The sequence below is a fragment of the Mytilus galloprovincialis genome, chromosome 2 (genome assembly GCF_965363235.1).
Source record: "Mytilus galloprovincialis chromosome 2, xbMytGall1.hap1.1, whole genome shotgun sequence".
Classification (NCBI taxonomy): Eukaryota; Metazoa; Mollusca; class Bivalvia; order Mytilida; family Mytilidae; genus Mytilus; species Mytilus galloprovincialis.
In genome coordinates, this window is record NC_134839.1 from 93,613,762 (window position 1) to 93,639,631 (window position 25,870).

At 32.0% G+C, this 25,870-nt stretch overlaps 1 protein-coding gene across 2 annotated transcripts; it reads left to right on the forward strand.

The window, feature by feature from the left end:
* The first annotated feature begins 206 nt into the window (after positions 1 to 206).
* On the forward strand, positions 207 to 24,478 carry LOC143064912 (stimulated by retinoic acid gene 6 protein-like). Of its 2 annotated transcripts, XM_076238125.1 has the most exons (17): positions 207 to 264; positions 1,112 to 1,187; positions 1,893 to 1,960; positions 2,270 to 2,415; positions 6,301 to 6,421; positions 7,068 to 7,110; positions 8,236 to 8,361; positions 9,412 to 9,539; positions 11,721 to 11,835; positions 11,953 to 12,070; positions 14,446 to 14,603; positions 15,235 to 15,283; positions 17,257 to 17,374; positions 20,331 to 20,462; positions 21,557 to 21,720; positions 22,988 to 23,320; positions 23,975 to 24,478. In XM_076238125.1, the coding sequence occupies exons 1-16, from the start codon at positions 260 to 262 to the stop codon at positions 23,305 to 23,307; spliced, it is 1,887 nt and encodes a 628-aa protein (XP_076094240.1). In that variant the 5' UTR covers positions 207 to 259; the 3' UTR covers positions 23,308 to 23,320; positions 23,975 to 24,478. The 2 variants fall into 2 exon arrangements, with proteins under 2 accessions (XP_076094240.1, XP_076094239.1); XM_076238124.1 differs by lacking the exon at positions 23,975 to 24,478 and having other exon boundaries at positions 208 to 264; positions 22,988 to 23,391.
* The last annotated feature ends 1,392 nt before the right edge of the window (positions 24,479 to 25,870 follow it).

Genomic DNA, 25,870 nt, shown 5'->3' on the forward strand with positions numbered 1-25,870 from the left:
TTTTTTACTCTATGGTATTGAAGAGCTTCAAATATACTCCAGTGGGGAACATTTACAATTGTGACGAGAGAACAACTAAAACAGGTTTACATTTTCTCACTTTAAAACCAAACACTTAAACATAAGGTAGTATAGAGCAAAGGATAAACCAGTAATATAATGTTAAATTTTATAAAAGTCCCAATGAATTCAGATAAGGGTAAGCTTACAGGTCGTTTACAGTATTATTGTAGATAAACACACACCTCTATCGTTATCAATGTCGTAAGTACACATATTGTTTGGACAATTATATTCTTCACAATTAAGTATATTTAATCAATAGGTCATAATTTCACCGAGGTCATATATAAATGGGTTATAATTTTGCAATGACAAGTTCAGCTCACAATAAGAAACTTACTTCCGTATCTTTCTGTCAGCTTTTCAGACATGACTTATTTTAGACAGAAATTCTGTTCAAACTTTTCTAGCTGTATTCTTGAAAATACATTAGACTCTATGCGTATGAGATGTATACACTTTATTGTCTGGATCGAATAAGACTATGTTAGTATGTATGTAAACTCTTCATAGATACCAGGATTGAAATGTTATGTCTACGCCAGACGCGCGTTTCGTTTACAAAAGACTCATCAGTGACGCTCGAATCAAAAAATGTTAAAAAGGCCAAATAAATATATATGAGTGTGCCTTGACAATTAAGTCAGGTCATATTACAATAAATTCACAGAGATATTCTCCAAATACCCTATTTGTATTAGCGAATCAAGTGGTTGGGGCTCCGCTGTTTGGACACACCCTTTTAGGTTTTAACTTGAACAATTGACGCAGGAACCTCTCTTTTTTCCAAGAGGAAGACACTTGATAATCCCTATACAAATTGCTTTAGTTACTATCAGTGCCAATAGGGCATTAAACAAACATATTAAAAGCAGGTGTCATGATTTATCATAATACATTCAAAGAAGGGATCGGCAAATTTATCTGGGTTTTTTTAATCTTTTTTCTAAGTCAACAGTAAAGAACTTTCCAGTTTCAAAGGCAAATGTTTAAATAATGCGAAAGGGTATTCTAAAAGAATGATATATAATTACACACTTTCTTATAGAACTGATGCAAATTCTACAAGTGTAGAAAGTGACGAGACACTTCAGAGTTTAGACTTAGGAGCATATGCATTGGCAGTAAGTGGCACTACACATAGTATCTTTTTTTATGACTTCTATGGGTTTAAGACTATTTTTACATACACTGTGTCAATTAAAGTCATAAAGATTTCATATATAGATAATTATTGTGCTTAAGTGCAATTTTGAAATAGTGAAATTAGATTTAAACGATAAAAGTTAAAAACAGAATTGAGCATATTTTTACAGATTTTTGAACACACAGGAAAATTGGATGCTGTTGAAGTAAGACAGAATTATTCCCTTTTTGTTCACAAATTTTAGACAATTTGTTATCAAATAAATACGTTGATTACATTTGCAATGGCAAATGGGACCTATTGTATGACCTTTTTTTAAAAACTATTACAACTGTGCCGGATTTTTCATTTAGCAGTTACTTCAAATCAAATTTAAGTTTATCTACATAAACTTTACCGTAAATTTCATTTTTTTTATACTACATGTATGTTTAAGTTATCATGGACTAATCAACATTGTAAAATCGTTCATACAGATATTTTAAAAGAGGTTTTCATTTTCAAATAACACTGTTCTATTTGGATCTGGTTAACAATATTAACGAGATAACGACACGATAACTGTTTAAACTATTGGCAAGTAGATGCATTAACAATAATCATTAATTTTTTTTCAATTCTTTAAATGAATAAATCAAACAACTTATATCGACTACTTATGACAGTAGTTTGAACTTTTCAGATATGTATATTGGTAGTTTTGTCATGTCTGGAACGAGGTTCAAAAGGAAAAAGACCAGGAATAGTAGTGTCAGTATATTTTGTAAAATACGTCAATTAAAACGATAGTCAGACTATAAATAAAAAAACTTCATTGTAATATCAAATCATTATCTGGAAAATGAGATAAATAATATGTTCCTCAATGGAAGTTGGAGTCAAAAGTATAATACTTGTATGTGTATTATATCATTTTAAGTTATCAATCTTCATTCGACATATTTTTTGGTTTCCTGCAGCTGTATTAACATATTTTCAAAAATATACGCATGTATTATTGGTAATAACGATTTTCTTCAATCTTTAATTTTCGTACTATATTGAAACTTCCTTTTTTAGCCCAGTTGATCTGCTGGGAGATGACAAATTGACCTATGCATACGCTGCAGCTTTTGGTTGCACGTCGTCTACAATACTACGACTTATACTGTCTGAAAACACGATATCGATAAACGTATCTCCTGAACTAAGACATTGGGTTAAGAGTAAGTATTAAAATATCAGTTCCCCCTACTTGTGAAACTTTATTCTTTTAATTACTACTTAGTTTTTTTACTGTTGTCAGAATAGTAGGGAGAGATCCGTTTGCGCCAAAAATGCGTCCTTTTGCGCCACAACTTTTTTCTCCAATGCTACGTTTGCGCCACCTGTTTTAAAATAACATGGTATCATTTGCGCCAAAATTAAAACATACGATTGCGCCAATTAGAAGAAAAATGACTTCCCCTTCCTTAATTTATTCGGCAAATGTTTCCTTTTCTGAAACATACTTTATCACTGAACTAGTAACATATTTGTTATAGGGCCAGCTGAAGGACTCCTCCGGGTACGGTAGTTTCTCGCTGCATTGATGACCCATTGGTGGCCTTTGGCTGTTTGTTGTCTGCTCTGTGATTGGGTTGTTGTCTCTTTTGACACATTCCCCATTTGCTACATGGGTACTTCTCAATTAAATGTATGTAGTAGCTTGTAACTTCACTTTATTGTCTAAAAAGACAAACATTGAAGGATGAAATGCATAAAAACAGTTCATAATAAATCTATATCCAAACATTTACATTTGTCCGCTGATTCTAGTGACCAAGCCGATGGCAACAGCAACAGCAGAGACAATTTATTAGCGTAATGAGAAGACTGGTAACTTATGTCCGCTCTACAATGCATACAGAAAGACATTCTAGTCTTTCCATCCTTCATGCATACAAACATTGGGAAATTGATATTGAAAAAGTTACTGACGCACTTGTGCTGTTAAGAAAAAACGTCGTTTGGGATTCCTTTTTTCTGACCAGAATTAATATGACTTCAAGATAGAATTTCAAAAGATTGAAGCAATGTTTTGATACGTTTAGGCTAACAGAAACTCCACATAATTTAATATTGTGTTTATGTTTATGATTATGTTTTTTATATACATCTTTGCTTACATCCTTTTCATTTGAATTTCACAAAATTGCTTACATGCACTTCCATTTACACTTTGGTGGATAGTTGTCTCATCGGCAATCATACCATATCTCCTTATTTTTATATCTACTTTGCTCAATACAAATACTAAAAAATGGACAAATCTCCGTGATTTTAAAGGCTCTCACAGCGTACAAAAAACACAAAAAAAACATGTTTTAAAAGTCTTCATTCGACTCGAACATTTCGAAGTTTAATAACTATTGATAACTATTTACACCACTGGGTCGATGCCACTGCTGGTGGACGTTTCGTCCCCGAGGGTATCACCAGCCCAGTAGTCAGCACTTCGGTGTTGACATGAATATCAATTATATGGTCATTTTTATAAATTTTCTGTTTATAAAACTTTGAATTTTTCGAAAAACTAAGGATTTTCTTACCCCAGGAGTAGATTACCTTAGCCGTATTTGGCACAACTTTTTGGTATTTTGGGTCCTCAATGCTCTTCAACTTTGTATTTATTTGGCTTTTTTTTTAACTATTTTGATCTGAGCGTCACTGATGAGTCTTATGTAGACGAAACGCGCGTCTGGCGTATAAAATTATAATCCTGGTACTTTTGATAACTATTTATACCACTGGGTCGATGCCACTGCTGGTGGACGTTTCGTCCCCGAGGGTATCACCAGCCCAGTAGTCAACACTTCGGTGTTGACATGAATATCAATTATATGGTCATTTTTATAAATTTTCTGTTTACAAAACTTTGAATTTTTCGAAAAACTAAGGATTTTCTTACCCTAGGAGTAGATTACCTTAGCCGTATTTGGCACAACTTTTTGGAATTTTGGGTCCTCAATGCTCTTCAACTTTGTATTTATTTGGCTTTTTTAACTCTTTTGATCTGAGCGTCACTGATGAGTCTTATGTAGACGAAACGCGCGTCTGGCGTATAAAATTATAATCCTGGTACTTATTAATAATTGACTAAAAAAACATAACAAAAATGTACAAATTTTAATACGGTCGTAACTGTTTTAAAACGCTATTATAGACCCCTCGCCCTTCGGTTTGTGATTCCACTTCATTAACAAAGGGGCTACGCCCCTGCCAGATGCTCATCTTCATGGTGAAATATTTCCAAACTTATAAATACTTTTTAAGCAAAAAATAAGAATACAAATTAATCATTAATATTTATGATAGATATGTGTACTGTTAAATTGGCGCAAATGAGTTTCGAATATTGGCGTAGTTGATACATTTGGAAAACAAAATTTGGTGCAAATGATACCCCTGAAAAACAGTAATTGGCGCAAAAGGACTGCTGCCTAATAGTTACTATTTAGTTTATTAAGAAATTAAATCATATTTTTTGATTGAGTTAAACCTGCCAATTGATATTTCATTGTGTGTTTTTAACCGGATTTTTGTGACAAAAATGTCGGTTATTGATTTGGGGATGTACGGCGAGCGGGCGGGCGGGCGTCAATCAAATGTTGTCCGTGCATTAACTCCTGAACCGTTCAACCAAATGTTTTAAAATTTTAATATGTTGTTACTGACAACTAAATGAAGGTCAAGTTCAATAATGACTTTTACCGTTCAGGAGTTATGGTTCTTGAAAGATTGAAAAATGGAGTTTCCAGTCGTGTCCGTGCATTTACGCTTGAACTGTTCTACCTAAGCTTCCCAAATTTTAATATGTTGTTACTGATGACATTATGGAGGTCAAGTTCAATAATGACGATTTTGACTTTTACGGTTCAGGAGTTATGGTTCTTGAAAGATTGAAAAATGGAGTTTCCAGTCGTGTCCGTGCATTTACGCATGAACTGTTCTACCAAAGCTTCCCAAATTTTAATATATTGTTACTGATGACAAAATGGAGGTCAAGTTCAATAATGACGATTTTGACTTTTACCATTCAGGAGTTATGGTTCTTGAAGATTGAAAAATGGTGTTTCCAGTCGTGTCCGTGCATTTTTTCATAAACCATTCAACCAAAGCTTTTGCAATTTTTATATGTTGTTACTGATCACAAAATAGAGGTCAAGTTCAATAATGACGATTTTGACTTTTACCGTTCAGGAGTTATGGTTCTTGAAAGGTCGTAAAATGGTGTTTCCATTCACGTTGTTGCATTTACTAATGAACCATTCAATCTAAGATTTTGATATGTTGATCCTGACTACAAAATGGAGGTCAAATTTGATATTGACGATTTTCACTTTCAGCATTCATCAGTTGTGGTTCTTGTGATATTGCCAGGACACAAATAAATGTTAATAAATCCGGTTTGCTGTCGTTGTGACAGCCTCTTGTTCTATGTTGTGATGTTATGCTATTGTTTCAGAAAAAGGGAGAAGGTTTGGATCCATTAAAACGTTTAATCCCGCTGCAAATGTTTGCACCTGTCCTAAGTCAGGAATCTGATGTACAATAGTTGTCGTTTGTTTATGTAATTTATACGTGTTTCTTGTTTCTCGTTTTTTTTTAAATTTTATATAGATTAGACCGTTGGCTTTCCCGTTTGAATGGTTTTACACTAGTTGTTCGGTGTAATCAATGGCTCCGTGTTGAAGGCCGTACATTGACCTATAATGGTTTACTTTTTAAAATTGTTATTTGGATGAAAGGTTGTCTCATTTGCACTCACACTACATCTTCCTATATATCTATTTTAGTTACTGCGAGCATTTCTAAATACGATTTTTCTTAAAAACGTAACATGTTTACTTTTTTTCCGTGTGAAATATCAACCTACTGTAAAATCCAATAAATAACAATCGTACACTTCAAAGTAACATTACTAGTTTAGGTGAGAACAATTTAAACAAAAAGATATATACTTGCTTTTTAGAGATATTGTCACTAGTTATATGAAATCTTTGTTTATTGTTTTAGCTTTTATTACGCATTCATTGTAGAAATTAAAAATCCTGAATTGTCTCTTTCAGTTCCATTGTGGCTACTTCTTTCAGCTGTCGTCTCTTTAAAGTTTTATCCTATTTTTGCTGCTATCAGTTATAAAATTGAGCCGGTTGGGATTGTAGCAGGAATAATATATTGCACATATCTGTGAGTAAAAAATAACTTTTGGTTCTCTTTGGTTTTGTAAGCCGGTATAATAGTTTGAACTTCGAAGTATTTTTTCTTCGAGCATCACGGACGAAAGATTAATCGTCAATATGCGCACCTGGTGCAGTAACATTGTTGCCGTTAATGGTATTGTGTATACGACATCACTGAAAACAGAATGGCATATATATATTTTTAAGTCAAATGCAAAAATTCAACATCTGTTGGACTTTCTAGATGTTTGTTTTGGACTGATGTCCGACAATATGGAGAAACAATTACAGGAAGAATTTAGATTTAATCTGTTGTTCCTGTACATATGTAGCATTGCGACAGAAATAAACAGACGCTTATACCGTTCTTATATTGAAAATCTAAATTTCTGAAAGATACCTTAAAGATGACCAAAGAAGATGTATATACTAATCATATATCTTTCGATGTAGTAGCTTAAGTTATTACAGACCACCCATGATCTATACTCCCCTGAAGTCAGCCCCGCGGTTTTCGGTTATCGTTGCTTTATTAGTAATAATGAAATGCAGCTACCTACTCTAAATGTTACCAGTGATGCTTTTTTAAATTATATTAAAATGTATTTGAAAACAGTAAAATTTCCAACATTTCGTGCAATCTCTATTTGAAGGATCGGCGAACTTATTTATCAACTTGTACAGCTTGATATTACAGTAAGTACAATCTATATAGGCTCACCACATGTTCGAAATATAGCGTTCATTAATTTAGAGAACTCTAAAATCATTTGTTTTAATGATAGGTTTGTTATTTCGCTTCATGTTTCTCTGTCAAAGTCTTTTCCATCTGCTTTTGACAGTTTGTTTATATGTTGTGGTGTACCTCACCGTCAACAGTTAAGAGAGGAATTAGCGCTCATATATATGCATAGTTAACTTTTGATGTGTGTCTGTCCAGCTGTTTGAATCCTCTTCCGTTGGAGTTGGATAGTTGTCAAATTGGCAATAATTCCAAAAGGCCTTATTTCAGTTTGTTTTGGGAATTATCTATCATTTTCAGTACTTTTTTTTAAAGAAAATTTCATGTCCAGGGCGATCGACATCACGGATCATGTAATAAAAGATAAATCAACTGTCTTTAGTAAGAATTACATCCAGTATCCTTATGCATGAATGGTTGTATCAAAACAGCACCCGTTGATAGTGGTTGTAATAGCCCTTATATGTTTAAAGTGCTTTATATTCTGCTAGTTACAATGCACACCATCTGTTTGATTAAAAGAACTCTTCACAATCTTGCAATGCATAAAAATCTAATTTATTATATGACATAAAAATTGATCTTCAAATGGAAACAAGCAGGCTCTCATTCAAACCTATGTTACAGTATAAAAATAATAAGATGTGGTATGATTTCCAAAAAACTATCCACCAAAGTTCCACGGCTTCCATCAATGAGAAAAACTCATACCGTGTAGTCTTTAATAATACATTATACAAACTACCAAAATCAAACCAAACATTATCTACAGGTGAGCGAAATTAACACTAACTGTCCCTGAAACATCGATCAATCAGAAGCGCTGATCTGGAATTACCTTCATTAGTAAAACTCAAACCGGACATTTGAACGCAAAGAACATTTATAAGCTTAAACAAATGAAATGCCAAATGACAAAAAGTAACATTAAATTATGTAAATCATCAATGAATAAGGAAGTTAAGAGACACGTTCTTGGCATTTGCGACTGAAATTGAAAATGAACGCTAGCAACGAACTGCGACACTGATTTTTGCGCAATTGTTAAAATGTCAAATATAAATCAATTTTCTTTTCAGACTCGAAATAGAAGTAGCATTATTACCTATGTACCAATACTGATATGTTATGGTATACTTCTCTGTCATTTTGTGTACCGTGCAATTGTTAGTGTAAAGACATGTACAAAATCTGGACATACTGGGGTTAGTTTTATGCATATAGTTTGACATGGAAGAAATTGTCAATGGCAAAGTGTTTATTTGTATCATCTGATAATACGCTAAAAGTATTTTGTATTAACAAATGATTTATTGCAAGATTTCTAGAAATGATAAAGAGAGGCGAGAGATGTTTAAACTCATAAGATAGAAAACAAGCTGACAATTTAATGACCAAAAACAAATTAAAAACGACCAAGAGAAAAACAACAGATCACGAAACACATCATAGAAAAACTAAAGACTAAACACGAACCCCACCAAAAACCGGGGTGATCTCAGGTACTCAAGGAACGGAAGCAGATCAGCTGCTCTGCATATGGCCACCGTCACGTTCTTTATATATGTACAAATATGGTGATTATTATGTAGGTCACATTAGAGGGGAAAAAGACGGGATTGTGATAACGACAATTTTGTGACATATTTGTGGTCATGAATGAAACTGATATTTATTAACAGTTAATCAACACTGGCTGCGTAAAATAAATTAATTTTGCTTGAGATTTTGATACCGAAATATTGTCAATAGTGTTGAGTGGCTTCCCTTGCTTTATAAATATCGCAATCCTAATACGAAGGAAGTGATCAGAGGAGCATGGAAGACTTTATATGGTGGTTATAATAACGTATTGTCTGTAATAAAAACGAACATTGTTATTGCCTTTCGATATCTGAAATAGCCTGATTGGTTCATAGATGTTGTTTCAGTACGCCAGACACGCGGCTTCGTCTATAAAAGACTCAGCAGATACGCTCGAATAAAAAAAAGTTAGTTTGCCAAATAAAATACGAAGTTGAAGAGCGTTGACGGCCAAAAATTCCAAAAAATTTGCCAAATAAAGCTAAGGTAATTTATTCTTATATGATAGGTATGTTTTGTTTATTTCAATTTACTGTTATTGGTTTTCAAATTTACAATTTACAATCTTTTTAATGAAATATCATTTCACACTTTGCGAAATTTCTACATGTGAATCTTCAAATCTGTCAGTACATTCTTGTCATTATTGTCTCTGTATTGTGCGTCTTTAGCAACCTGTTACACAGCTTGTCAGTTATAGTTACGAAAGGACATATGTGAAATGGTTGTTCAAAAGTAACAGTGGAAATACCTTAGTTGGAATTGGTAATGTTCAAGAAGCTAATGTTGGAGCTTATCAGTAAGTAATACAAATTAATCTGCTACATATCAGTAATATTTCAACTTTAAATTAAATTCGTGCGTCTGAGGCTTTTTTTCTGGATTTGCTTTTAATACAATAGCAATATTTGATATAAATAAATCGCCGCTTTGCTTCTGAGCCAATTGACATTTCATTTGCGCCAAAAAAAATCTTTCATTTGCGCCACAAACAATATTTCATTGCGCCAAAAATAAAACCCTTTCATTTGCGCCAATTTACAGGTAAATACAGGTAAAAAGTATAAGACTTTTAATAATAAGACAGTTGTTGTTTGCATAATGAAACTTCTTCCTCAGAAACCAGTCATCATTAAAACAGACAAGTAATGTTAAAACTTTATAAAACACAGTTGTGTTATAATTTGAAATCACACTGTTGATTAATGGTCGATGAGCTTAAGCTGGGGTCACACATTCACGATTTTTACTGCCGTCTTTGACAGGACCATTCCTGATTAAAATGTGTCAAAAGTCTGATAAAGATCCTGTGAATTGTGGCTTGAAATTTAAACTTTAATTAAAATTAATAAAAACATGTATTGAATCAGACAACAATCAGAAATTGTTCAGGAAACGTTCAAATTCAGTCGTTTCCAACCGAATTTCTCCAAATTATCCTGTTCTCAATCCGATTCTAATCCAATTTGTATTTTTTGCATGGTACAAAACGACCAAACATGATCCGACAGCGTGTCGATTCTACTGAATAAGATCTAACAGAGATCAGACAGTGAGCAGACAGTAACCGACGCTGACGTGAGAAAACTGTCGCCACATTCGGGATGATTAGGTACTGGCGGAATGAAATTCACAGTCTACTGTACCGCATTGCACACGGCTTTTTCTGGACTCAGTCGTTTCTGTGTTCTGTAATTGTCGGGAGTCTGGCGAAGGTATCATTACCGAAGTTCGTATTTATTTTGGGACTATTCCGTTTCGATTTCGGCAAAGACTGTTCGCAATCGGCAAGATCTGGATAAAACAAAAACATAATCGGCAAAAATACAGCAATGACAAATTTCTCCATATCATGCACGTTCCAGAGAACATTGATACGACTTTAATCCGATACATCAGAATCTGTCACGACATAGTTACGATTTTAGAAAAACTGCATTACGATAAAGTTTGTTTTAGTTATATCAGAATTATATACATTGAGATGATTCAGTTAACATCATCATAATCACACTGCTATCCGAAATTTGTATAGATACTTACATTAAGCGTTTCTCATTTTAAATATTGGTGTAGTTTTGTACACTTTTTCAGACGTATATATATTTTTTTTTTGGAATTCCGATTTGTACTACATACTTAAAAAACGTAGGTGAAAATACATAATGTGCCAGTTTGCAATATATTTTTCAAGATATTAGTATCATTTCATATCTTTCAAATGTTCATTTGAATGAGTTTAGTTTAAAGCAACTATGCGAACTGGATTTATTTGTTTAACAAAGTTTGATTTAGAAGAAAGACCGACATAGTTAGTTGCACTATTACTAACACTCTTCTCTATTAATATTCTTGTAATTGTTATACAATACATCAAATAACATAATTAAAAACCTAATCTTGATTTCAATCTAATTTTAAGAAATTTACCTGTGACGTTACTTTTTGTGGCGTTGATCCATTTGTGTTTCAGACACACAGTTCGTAATTCTATTAAGCTGCTTTTGTGTACTGTCCTAAATCATTTTAGTTATTCGTTATTATTCTGTGGTTAGCATGTCAAAATGTACTATTATATTATTTATTTATGTATTTCTCTGTCTTTGTTATTTTTGCATTTATTTGTACTCTGTTCCCTTCATGTTTGTCCGTCATTTTAGCGGTATATTTAACATTGCCATAAAGTTTAGAGGTTTGTCTAGCCACGAAACCAGGTTCAACGCACCATTTTTTCTTTTAGTGTTCTACACCAAGTTCGGAATATGGTAGTCGTTATCTAATAGTTCGTTTCTATGAATGTTGCATTGTTTTCTGTTATTTCGTTGTTTTCCTCTTATAGTTGATGTGTTTTCTTTCAATCTATTTATGACTTTTGAACAGCGGTATACTACTGTTTCCTTTATTTAAAACTATGCATTTATACAGTTTAAGTAAAATATGACAGCAACAAAAAAAAATAAACAAATGATTTATTTTTTAGGAGATTTGAATCATACAGAACTGGAATGATGAAAAGACTTAATGATAGTTCACCACTTAGAACATCTCCAAGAGTTATTTTCACCTTTGTAGTATCAACACTAATACTGCTGCAGGTAAATAACTGGGTTTTGTCTTCTATATTCCATAACATCAAAGATAAAAGGCACAAACTATCAATTTGATCATTCGTTGGATAGATCATACTCAATTTGAACTTTAAACTATTTCAGTTGAGCATAACCTTGTGTCTCTTGTATCAACCACTTCGACAATATGCAGTGGTGGCGTTGAATGACTTGAATTCAACAGCTTTATTTGATGGCGATCTTATCCTCCAAGTTACTGATGGTAAGGAATGTTATGATAAAGGATGTATATTAATATTATTTATTATTTATATTTAAATATATATTTACGCAAATATACACATCAAAATCAAACGGATATGCATGAATACGTATACCACATTTATCACTTGTCTTACGATTCCAATGTCACATTGGCCCTTAATTGCCTTATTGAAGAACTGTACGAACAGATTGCCTTGGCCGTAATTGGTACAACATTTAGGAGTAATTGGCTTTTTATACTTTTAAACTTCTTTTTTTCGGCCGTCTAAAGGTTTTGATTCGAGGACTATTGATGTCTTTTTGTAGACGAGACGCGTGTCTGGTGTAACATATTATAATTAAAAAAAAAAAGAAGATGTAGTATGATTGTCAATGAGACAACTGTCTACAAGAGACCAAAATGACACAGACATTAACAACTATAGGTCACCGTATAAGCCCGTTATCTTTGATGAGACTGAACTATATTGATATTCTATAGAAAATGGCAGGTCTCTGATTTAAAATTGATATTAATAGCAATCTTGATGATATGAGTTTCTACACCTATATTTGCAAATAAAACTAAATAATGATAAAAAATGCAAAAGACAAGATTAAAAAAAAAAATTAAAAATACTTAGAGTAAATTAAGAAATCAAAGATCTATACATTCAAAGGCATAGAGTCTACAAGTTCGATGACATTTATTTATTCTTTCTACTAGAAGGGGCATTTATGGTTCTTCCCTCTGCCTCATTTTTAAACCTATACCTCGAATTTGACATACACGGTCATCTCACTACCAGAGTCTATGACAAACGAGACGATTTAAATTTGAAATTATCGTTCCCCCCACCTTAGTTTTCTAAAACAAAAGTTTATCAGAAGGTACCGAGACATTGTTGCTAAATATTCCATATCAACTTCACAAATAATACACGATGGTCTTGAAGTATAGGTTCTGGGTACTGAAGTTGTTCATCATCTTAATAACGTGTTATAGTATTCTTTAATGTGTCTTTATTGATAATACTATTACTTATTATTCTGTTTTTATTGATATCAATTTGACGTGACTTTGTACTTATACATCCCGTCATGGTGTTATTGTTCAATAATAATTCTCGTATTCTTGTCGTTCAATTTTGCTTATGTGCTTTGTCTATATGCCTTTTTGTGCTTCTTTGTTTTATAGTGATTAAGATTACATAATGTTGACTATTTTTGACTTTTTTACATATTATGTCTGTTTGTTTTGTTCACACATGGTTGTCAATATAATGGAATTTGATGCGACTGTCATACAAGTGAGAGGTGTAGCTAGCTTTAAAACAAGGTTTAATCCACCGTTTTCTACATAAGAAAATGCATGTACCAAGTCAGAAATATGACAGTTGTAAGTCACTCGTATGATGTATTTGGACATTAAGAAGTGTACATAATATGGAAGATATAACTTGATAGTAAATAAGCTGCACTCAGCATAAAAAATTTCAAATTAATCCGTATAATTTCATTTTTTTCATAGTAAAGACATATTAATTTTAAGTTGCACCAAATGCAATGAATTGATTTTTCAGTTATGAGTTATATCACGTAAGAGTCTTTGGACATCTTTGATTTTGTAGTCTGTTTCTATGTATTTTGCCGTTTATTTTTGTTGTTCTTCAGTGTTTCTGTTGTTCCGTTGGTTCTTCAGTGTTTCTGTTGTTCCGTTGGTTCTTCAGTGTTTCTGTTGTTCCGTTGGTTTTTCAGTGTTTCTGTTGTTCCGTTGTTTTTCTCTTATGGTTGATGTGTGTCCTCGGTTTTATTTTATAACCCGAATTTGGTTTCTCTCAATTATTTATGAGTTTTGAATAGCGGTATAATACTGTTGCCTTTATATGGTTAATTTCTTTTTAAAACAAAAGAGTGGTATTTGTTTAGCAGTCTATACTGTGTTATCTTTTAAGATTAGTCCTAGATGCAGGAAACAAAAATACAACCAATGTATTCAAAATATTTGAAATACTGCAATTTTAGTCAATGCGCTCTATTCAACACCTGAATGTTGGTCTGATCAGTATTCTTCACATTGGATCAGCGAAAATGTGTGTGCATCATTTCATGTGTACATAAGTAAATCTGTCATCGTAAGTACCTATTATAGAAAACAATATCAAATAAAAACGTTATCCAATTGTCATAATTAAAACAATGAAAGGCAAACGTAAGAATTAATCAAAACAAACAAAAAACAAAAACATACATACATACAAAAAACACACACACATACAAAAAAAAGGCAATAAACAAATATGTTACTGTACTATTAGTTTATAGCGATATAACATTTCCTTTGGAAGATTAACGGTATTTTACTCATAGTGAATTCATCTGGGTTTTTTTCAGTGAGTTTCTATACATCTTTTGCCACTTCAACCTTAATAATGGCATTGTATAGTATACTAATATATAGAAGCTATCAAAGAGATTTGAGAAGAATGTATTCTGGAGATTTCAGCTTTTTGCCAAGGAAAGTCAAAAGATCTGATAATAAAGATTTCATAGTGAGTAAAATACACATTTGTAAACAGTTACGTGTTACAAATTTATTATGGCATTTGTCGACAGATTACCAAATAGTAGTTTCAATCTTAAAACAGTTTTCTCTTCTCGTGATCCTATTAATAGGGATGTTTAGTTCAATGAATTAGGAATAAATGAACACTCGGGTAATCCATTATACAAACACATAGCTTTTGATAAGGATATTGGCAAATCGCAAGTTCTTCATGGCCTAATTTAATATCACCAACTTTGATCACTTGCTTTGTTTAAAACGAATATCTAAACTTAAACTAAACTTCGTAACCTTCGAATATAACTCCAGCGGTCATTTAATTTCCAGAGTCTTTGACAGGAGAGACAATTTCAATTTTGAAACAATATATTTTCCTCACCTTTGCAGCAAAAACTAATACGAAATTCAAAGGATTTCAGTAACTCCTTAGTCTTCGAAAAGGTCATTAGTGTCTAAGCATCCCTTTTCAGTTTCGGCTTTGAACGTACTTGATGCGGGTTGGTCCAGAAGTACGATTCTTTGTATCAGCGGTCAATTAATTTTTGATTGTAATAGTAAAACCTTACATTTTATATTAATTATTAGTTCATTTAAATCATACTTTATCTTGTCAACAGGCGTCAAGTCTTCGATATTCAGGAACTCAAATAGCTTATATGTTTTGGTGTGAGTATTTTACACTTTTTCATTTTTTCTAAAGTTTGCTTTAGTTATTTCAATAGAAACCTACGTTGGTTTCTACGTTGTTGTCTTGGGAAAATATCATTAAAGCACAATAAAACAAACTGCATCATACTTAACAGAGTAAAACGAAAGTATGGTGTATATTGTACATTGTAGAATAATGAATTAAACGTAGATATATATTGCTTATATGTGAAAACATGAGAAACAAAAACAACCGGCCTGATTTATGCTAGAAACAATAAACAAAAAACAAATATTACAGTAAACTACGACAACTACTGACTTTCAGGCTTTTAGGACAGACACATAAAGAATCTGTCGGGGATAAACATGAATGTGAGCAATCAACCCTCCAATAATCAGATACAGGTTCTTCTAATTCCGAAAAAAAGACACTTTCTTTACAATGATTTGTCTGTTTAGTTCACGCATCATTGAAAATATAACGGAATTTGACGAGACTGTTGTACAAAGTGAGAGGTTAAGCGCTATAAAACCAAGTTTAATTCACCATTTTCTACATTTGAAAATGCCTGAACCAAGTCAGGAATATGACAGTTCTTGTCCATTCGTTTTTTATATGTTTTGTCATTTGAATTTTCTATGTGATTAGAGACTTTCCGATTTGATTTTCCTCTGAGTTAAGTATTTTTGTGATTTTACATTTTTCTTTGATTGTTATTCATAATTCGATATGCGTTTATACTTGAATATAAACTATACTTATCTGCAAGATGCTCAACTACTGAACAGAAATTGATACGGTAGTATATTTTCTCTTGTTATTTTTGGTAATTATAAAGTGTGGGTTGTTTTTAATTGTCTCCTATTTCACTCATTGATTTAAATTTGATTTATAGAGAAATTGTTTCCGGTCGTGATTACAACGATAACATGCGATAAAAAAATACATTAAAACAATCAGTACCAAGCCATAGGGTTGGCTTATGAGACACATATTTACAAAACATTTCATATTTAAGGATGTCCACCTACGAAGAGCAAAATATTTCTAGAATTAAACTTTTTTTTCTGAACCTGATTTTTGGGTTAATATGACTGTAAAATAATAACTGGTGGAGAAAAATCATATGGTGGTGCGCTTCATTTTTTGCTACGACTCTTTAAAATTTCATAATTTTGATGAGTTTCCCATTTTTCATCAATTTTGGGCTATTATCGGGAAAAAATCACGGTTTCACAAACTTTTTTTCATACTTTCAATAAAGATGAAGTGGACCAATCTGAATAAATTTTACTTATAAAACCTATAGGTAGGTGTTAATATTTTGATGCTTTTTCGTGTCAAATCTTCTATGCTGACAATTTTGTAAAGTTGTAATTTTTCTCAAGTTTTAAGAACAAAATGCATATTATTTCAATTTCTTCGTTATAAATGATTGAAAAAGTATATATTTAAGAAATCTGAAAACAAAAAAAGTGATATGGGGTGTACATGTTTCTGGTCAAATCATTTCTTGCAAACCTCACCCATTTTCTCAAAGTTTTGGCTTAAAAGACTGTCTTGATTGGTAGTAAAAAAAAAAAAATATTACTCCAAAATTGATTGTTGTAAATACATGTTTTTTTACAAAATTAAGTTTGATTATAACGTTTCTTAAATTCATTGATATTTTCCACTTGTATCATATGTTTTGGAAATAATTCCAGAACGAGATTTCAACGAGACTGAAACGTCAGAAGAATACATCCTTAATTATATGTAAATATAACATTTCCTAAAATGTGTTTTGTGGATACAGGTATTCAAAAGATATAATCAGTCTTGTGCGTTCATCCAAATCAATATTTGAATTCATATTGATTAGTATACATTCAGAACGAAAACGTTAATAAACAATTAATGCTATGACGAAAGAGAAACGACTTTATTTGTATACGACTTCTGGAATTGCAGAATTTTTCAATCAGCTTTTTTTTTAATCTTCTAGGCTATGTAATATTATTCGTTGTCATACTGCTGTTGTGTTACATGCTGGCATTTCTTCTTATTCTTCCATTAACGGGTAAAGTTTCAGACCAATTTTTAATTGGTGTGAAAGCTATATTGTAAGTAGAATATTAAAACATAATCTAGCCTAAACACTTACTGTGACAAGTTTTATGTTACAATGTGCGGAATTAATTTTTTTTCAAAATAAAGCTTTATACATGTTTAATCGATAAATGCTTGCTTAATTTAAGAAAAAAGTTATATAAATTGGAGATTAAGGATAGAAAGACATATCTACCAATATTGACTCCACCGTCGTGTAACCCTCGCAGATTTCATGAGTTAGTACATGTACGTGTTAAACGTTAAAGATGTTTTTGATAAACTTGTGTGTGTATTCCAATTGCGGGATATGTATGCATAGCAGCAGACCCTAACTGTGCTGGTCTATGGAGTTGATGCCGGTGTTTATTAGTCAGCAGACCCTAACTGTGCTGGTCTATGGAGTTGATGCCGGTGTTTATTAGTCAGCAGACCCTAACTGTGCTGGTCTATGGAGTTGATGCCGGTGTTTATTAGTCAGCAGACCCTAACTGTGCTGGTCTATGGAGTTGATGCCGGTGTTTATTAGTCAGCAGACCCTAACTGTGCTGGTCTATGGAGTTGATGCCGGTGTTTATTAGTTTCCTTGATTTGTTTTTCTTATTCTTGATAGATATATTAGATTTGAACATCAGTAAACTACGATTGTCTTAATTAATTCATGTCAAAAATCATGTGAAACTACAGAACAAAAAAATATTAAGACTATAGAACGGTATAAGAGGATATTAAGCTTCTAGTCGACGTCCGTAAAGCAGATAGTTTATGTCTCTTTTTCATATTCGTGTTCATTGCAGGAAAGTTTAACCCGTTCGATTATAACTCCGCCTCAACTGAGGAGGCATATACGTGTGGACCTCTGCACTCCCGTTAAACATGTTTGTCTAATTTATATTATTATTTTCAAACACATCATAAGAAAGAAAGTACAGAACATAAAAATTAAAGACGTTTTATGATTCCCCACTCGAAGGGATTGTTACTACTGTTTTATCTCTGTTTATTAATTCTAAGTTTTTGCCGCATTTTCTCAGCAAATACAAGTTTTTACTTCGTAATATATGCATATCTTATTTGCCATAATGGTTTATCCCCTTCCGTCCGCTTGTCAAACAGTTGTTTCACATTTTCTACCGATCTTAACTTTTCGGTTTTGTTTTCTTAAATTGACCTGTAATAAGGCAGCTATTATTTAATAGTCCGTTTATATATATTGGTGTTTGTTTTTGTTGTAGTTTGGTGCTTCTGTTTTTCCGTTGTTTTACTCTTCTAGTTAATGTGTTTCCCTTGGTTTTTGTTTGTAATTCGGCTTTGTTTTCGCTTAATTCAGTTTTGAATTTTGGACAGTGGTAACCTACTGTTGCCTTTATCTACACCCCTAAGCTTTTTTCATAGACAACGTGCAAAGCCAAATATATTAACGCCAATGTTTGATAATTACCGAAATACTTTAAGAACAATTTAATCAAAAGTGACCTTAGAATAACAGCCAAATCAAATGTATGGCATGAGGGAGTTGGAACCTTGTTTTCGTAATATTTAAGTAGGAATGGAACTTTTGCAAAAATTGGTTCTTGTTAAATGGAATAATATTTATGTGAAAGCAGTTAATAAGAGGCTGATGTTTGGAAAACAATTGGTGTTTTCATAATTGTTTTGTTTCAAAGTAACTTTCAATAGTTACTTAACTGAATTTGATAATCTCCCTTCAAAGAAAATAAAACAATACATAGTCATACTTTGCATCCGACTTAAATTGTTAGCAATATCCTTTAACTCTACTTTCCGCTATATAGATGACGTTCTTTCACTAAACAATTCAAAATTTGGTGACTATGTGGAACGCATCTATCCCATCGAATTGGAGATAAAGGATACTACAGATACAGTTAAGTCGGCTTCATATCTTGACTTACATCTAGAAATTGACAATGAGAGTCGGTTGAAAACAAAACTTTACGACAAAAGAGATGATTTTAGCTTTCCAATTGTGAACTTTCAATTTCTAAGTAGCAACATTCCAGCAGCACCTGCATACGGGGTATATATCTCCCAATTGATACGATATTTCCGTGCTTGCATTTCCTATCATGATTTTCTTGATAGAGGGTTACTGCTCACAAGGAAGCTATTAAACCAAGAGTTCCAAATGGTGAAGTTGAAATCATCCCTTCGTAAATTTTACGGACGCCATCACGAGTTGGTTGACCGTTATGGAATAACCGTTTCACAAATGATATCGGATATGTTCCTTACGTCGTAACTACAATCCCCTTCCCTTTCATGAATGTGACCTACCGAATTAGACTATTTACCGGATTCGTAATCACATAAGCAACACGACAGATGCCACATGTGGAGCAGGATCTGCTGACCCTTCCGGAGCACCTGAGATCACCCCTAGTTTTTGGTGGGGTTCGTGTTGTTTAGTCTTTAGTTTTCTATGTTGTGTCATGTGTACTATTGTTTTTCTGTTTGTCTTTTTCATTTTTAGCCATGGCGTTGTCAGTTTGTTTTAGATTTATGAGTTTGACTGTCCCTTTGGTATCTTTCGTTCCTCTTCTTTTACTCCTTTTACAAACCCGATAGATTGCTCGGCTTATTATTTTATGTAATGTTTGCCTTTTTGTATACTTTTCCTTCCAGTCAGTCCGTCTGTTACAACTTCTTTCTAATCAACTGTAAATCTTCTTGTTATGTATAGTAAGTTATATATGATTTTATTATTTAATTTCACATACTTTCAATTCCTTCAATATTCTACTTACTGTTCGTCGAAAACTTATATAACTGTAAAATTACATTTAACACTGAGTGAAGATATATGTAGTGATCAATATATTGCAATACATCTTGTTTGTCGTTTGTCATACGAGATGCATCAAGAAACATAAAATATAATAGTATTTATTCGATGGCTTTTAACTGTAACTAAAATGCAGTTCTTTTGAAATATATTCTTTTTTCCAGTCCGCTGGTTGCAGCTCATTACATTTTTCATCTGTGTGAGACTTTCTTGGTGAATCGGTATTTTTTACAAAACCATACAGTGCAGAAAGGAACATCTGGTGATGTACAACGGGTTATTGCAGTGAAAAACAGGTACGCAACATTCTACATTATTGAACAGTGTTTGAAATGTCTATATATTTGTGGGTTTTTTTTCATCACAATAAAGACACTAAAGTCCCATCACTGATCCTAGAATAAATTATTAGTGCCTTTATATTTAATTAGTAAGTTTAAACATTCTTCAGCAAATACATTTATGGTTTAAACAGTTAAAATCAAGATTTTACGTTATACAATACCGATGATTCTTATATTTAAACAATAGCTAGTTACTTGAAAACATATTTTTAGAGTCGTCTTGGAAATTAACCAACGTTCGAAATTGCAATCTATGCAAATATCTTTGTATAAGTTGTTGTCATTCTGACTCTATATATTTTAAGTTGTGATGTCAAAAGATGAGAAGTCCTGTCCTTATTTCAAAATTTTATTGAAAAAAATAAAATAACAAAAATACCGATTTCCTAGAAAATTTCAGAACGGAAAGTCCCTTATCAAATCACATCAAACGAATAGATAACAACTGTCATGTTCGTGACTTGGTACACAATAATCTTACGCAGAGAACGGTTTATTAAACCTGGTGTTATAGCTACCTTAACCTCTCACTTGTATGAAAGTCGTATAAAATTCCATTATATTGACAACGATGTGTGAAACAAACAAGCAGACATTAATAGATAAAAATATCAGAAAAAAGGTACAACAGTCAAGACATATATAGACAAAGCACGTTATAATAAATGAAGACAAGAATACACAAGATTACCACAATAACACAATGACGGGTTGTATAAGTACCAAGCCACGTCAAATGAATTTTACCAAAAATAGACTAAACAGTAAAAGTTAAACTAACATTGACAAATAAAGAATACTATAACACTTAATTAAGATGGTAAACAACCTCAGTATCTAAAATATGTATCTAAAAATATAATCCATCAAGTATGAAAAAGTATTACACTAGAACAATCTAATTTCGTATGAAACATATGCTAGCATGTGCTTTATGAATGCAATATCTACATTTAAATGACGATATCATTCAAATATGTTTACAGAGTGGAAAAGTTCATACCTACCTCTATTCTTATTTCTCATATAGGTTTCTTTTTTTTTAGAAAACTTTTCAGTGTTTTGATGTACTTCATGTTCTTCTTTCATGTCATCATCGGATTTTTAACCTGCATTCGAAGAATATTACTAGGTGGTGCTATTGGCATCCTTACTCTAGCACGTATCGACAGAAGTCTATTACCACGTGGATTTGAACAATTAGACAGTGGTACGTATCCTCAACAAAAAACAATTCAAGGTCAAGTTACAATTATATTCCAATTGTCCATTATTTTTATAAGAATTTACAGATGCTTAACTGTAACTAATGAATGTTGCTGCATGTTATTCTTTTGTTAGAATTAATACGTATTCATAAAATCGATGAACAATGCTATAAATCTGGTCGGGTATTGTTGACCTCAATTGGCATTCTTCGTTTTGACAAATGTTCGGTAAATAAGTTTGAAAGTTAAAAATCCGATTGTCCTTATAAGTGTAAGGCATTTTCCATTCAATCACAGGATTCCTTATGCTGATCGAGGACTTCAGTAGCCCGAGATTAGGTATAGGTCGATAAATGATACGAGGGTTTATTTGGAAAATGTCATCGGCCTATTGGTGATATTATGACTCATAGGTAACAATACAAAGTCATGTACATTGATATACAAATGCTTATTGAATAATCTCATAATACAAACTTAAATATTTTATGATACATGATAACGGATAAAACAAGGATCACCTACGTATTTATGGAACGACACTGACAACCATCACCCGAAAAACAGACGTACAAATCGTACAAACAATAACGAATAACAGGGAAAACCAGTTTCGCATGCAAACATACCTTTCACTTAGCCTTTATAAACCACGTTTCGTAAAATATATTGTATTTTACAATCTGAATTAGATTAGTGTAAAACGAGTCTTAAAAGACTACAATTCCCAATTTGGAATTAGTAACAAAATACTTATGAATTTAGAAATCTTTATGACTGATTTAGTTTGATATAACGGATTTTGTATTTGTAAAAAATAAATGGCATTACAGATTGTAAGATAGTACTACATGCATAAATAGTTATTGCATTAACGATTAACAAAATACATAAAATTTTATAGACTCTCCAATTAAAAAAAATCTATAATATGAGTTGTCTACTCTTTTAAATCACGAATTTCAACATTAGTTATGATGAATTATTTCATTTATTACGCATGGAGTGGGACAAATGATATAATTTTAATTCGTAATACCGTTTAGTTATTTCGAGTATAAATTATTGATACGATATAATCGATAGAATCTCCACAAAACGAATTTAAAATGTTCTAATTGCGAATTCAGATATCTCAATTTTTTGGAAATTTTTACAGATTCACTCAATCGAATTTGATAGGTCAAAAATGGCTTCACGAACAAACGATGTGATTATATAGATATTGTCAACCTGTTTGAAAATTGTAAAATAAATGATTACTTTCAGGATATAAAAGCTATGTTGGTCTTATAATGTTAGAGTTATACCATAGAAACCCCATTCTGATCGTGTTTTGTGAGGAATTGCGTCAAACGCTCATGGTCAAAGACAAAAGAAAGTTCATATCATTAGAAACACCGGGAAATCATGTATGCTATCAGAACAGTATATCAGGCAGTGAACTGATTCAAAGACGGAAACGCATCCAGAATATGTGGTTTAAAGCTGTCACACTTATAAATAATCCATCTGTTAGAAGACACCATGATGGCAAGATAAAACGTTCAGATTTTTATCCAGATAGGACAGGAGATTTTACTAAATGATGCATTGTGATAGGTAGAAACAATTAAGTTATTCATGATCAATTATTTTCTTTGAAGTCATTAATAATAAATATATGTACATGGTATGTGTTTCTGATAACTTTTAACAGCCTTCCCTTTACTTACATACGTGTTTATTTCTCTGGTTATAAGATTGGCATGTATACTTATGTGTATAGTATTTCGTCTTAGCTGCTACTGTACGATCTCTGTAAAAAAAAAAGTAATAAGCAATGCACAGCCAATCAAAACGTGCGGAACATATTTTTACCTCATTATGAAAATTTCGCAATACTGAGAAAGGATGCATATGTAACAAAAACAATGAGAAAGTATGAATAGTAGAGATTATCGAATGATATTAAAGAATATCGATTGTCTGACACAGTTCTGCATAGGGGCTTTCTGGAATATGCCAGGAGTTATAAGTTTGTTTTATTGCATTCTTTACAAGAATTTAAGATGAAGAACAGCAATAAAAGCATTGTTACTTTATGTTTCTGTGATTTCAAGATTGTTCTTTATCATGAACATCCGCTTCTTCTCATTTCCTGGTCTGTGTATAAGAGTGTATTCAATTTTTAAATAGATCGATTTCCCTCGAAACGATGAATATTAAAATTTAGAAACACAATTAATTGTCTTTTATTTACTTTAAAACATGTAGGAGGGAACAACAATCCTCCACTCAAGGATAACATGCTGATAATTTACTTTTTTGGGGGCCTCAGTGGGCAGCCTGTCAACGCTGAAATTGTGATAACTTATCACTCACGCTGTAGGTGTGATCGACTGAAACCTTAACCGACTAGGATTATCCGTATTACTACCGATGGTTCTCTCCCAGCTCCCTCCATCAATAAACTGTAACCGCCATGAAATAGCACTGAATTATTAAGCACTACTAATGTAAAAGACTTGTGCAACTTAGGAATATATATATTTAGAGCACTGAAGCTCAGAAATGGCTGCTTTCAATAAGATGATTTGTAATTCATTTTTTACAAATATCTGCTATTTGGAATTATATTTTATGTATTTATTTTTTGTGTATTTAATACTTGTCTGTTTTGTCATGGTCGTATATTTTTGTAATCTATGTATAGTATATATTGATTATACATGCACCTATATGTTGTAAAACATTTGGTTTATAAAACATTGAATTGAATTGCTGAAATTTACTTTTCTTTTATACGTTGATTAAATACACATTCAACCTGAATGATAAGATCTACTGAGAACAATGTTTCAACGTATGCTTGCAATTTTATTGACATTCAGAACTGGTTGGCAAAGAAAAAATGTAATCTCATAGTGGATAAACAGATTAATGTTCATTTAGAATTAATCAGGCAATGTTGTAATTTACGTATTTCCTGGTTATGTATCTACCTTATAAATGGTCACAGACAGTTTGCAACTAACCAATACGGTGTGGCATTTATGCTTACGTTATTTTTGAGTTCGTATTTTTCACGTTTCCTGTCAAAAATTTAAATGCTCATCAGACAAAACAATGAGAAAAAAAATGAAATTTCGATTTCCAACTTCACGTAGAATCAAAACATATTAAGAATATTCACATTGTGCTACAGAAAAGTCTACAATGTCCAAAGATAAAAGCTGTTATGAAGAATATATATATATATATATATATATATATATATATATATATATATATATATATATATATATATATATATATATATATATATATATATATATATATTTTTTTGCATATCTGTACAATCATTCAAGTAAGTAAGTAAATTTTATTTAGAGTCGGCATATATATATATATATATCACTAAAATCAGGAACGCCGGGAAAAAAAATTCATTTTACCAAAAAAATGAAAAACAAACTGTGATATAGGTAGCCACATAATTTGGACGATAATTTGGATTATCACTCACCTTTTTAATCCGCTCGAAAACTCAAAGCAACAAAAACAAAACATAGTCAAAGGTTGCTTCATAGTGCGGAAAGAAATAAAACTTTATTTAGATTCAGCATATTGACAAACATTTGACCATAAGCTCGTAGGAGCTTTTCGATTGAGGATTTGCATTGTATTGACACGCACCGTTTTAATCTATGTAACATGCGTCTTTTCAATAATATTGTTTTTGCATATCTGTACAATCATTCAAGTAAGTAAGTAAATTTTATTTAGAGTCGGCATATATATACATAATAACAAGCAAAACATGAGCTCTGGTGAGCTCTTTAACCGACTATCACATAAAAAAAATCATGCAGCATCATGCAAATACTACCAAATACAAAATGAAATATAAATGAAAAAAAAACATGCAAAATAATGAAAGCAAAACTATTTGATTTGTGAGCCTCCAGAGTCAAAGTTCATATGGCAAGCGCCTCTATGTGCATTGAAACGGGGTAATCAGTAAATCACTTGAAGATCATAAAATATAACAGACTAAAAGCATAAAAACAAGGAATAAATAAATATAAGCACTAGCGTTTAATGGCAGTTATATTCAATAAATGCATAAAAAGCAGAGCAAAAGGCCATTATAAAAAGAAAGGAAGAAAT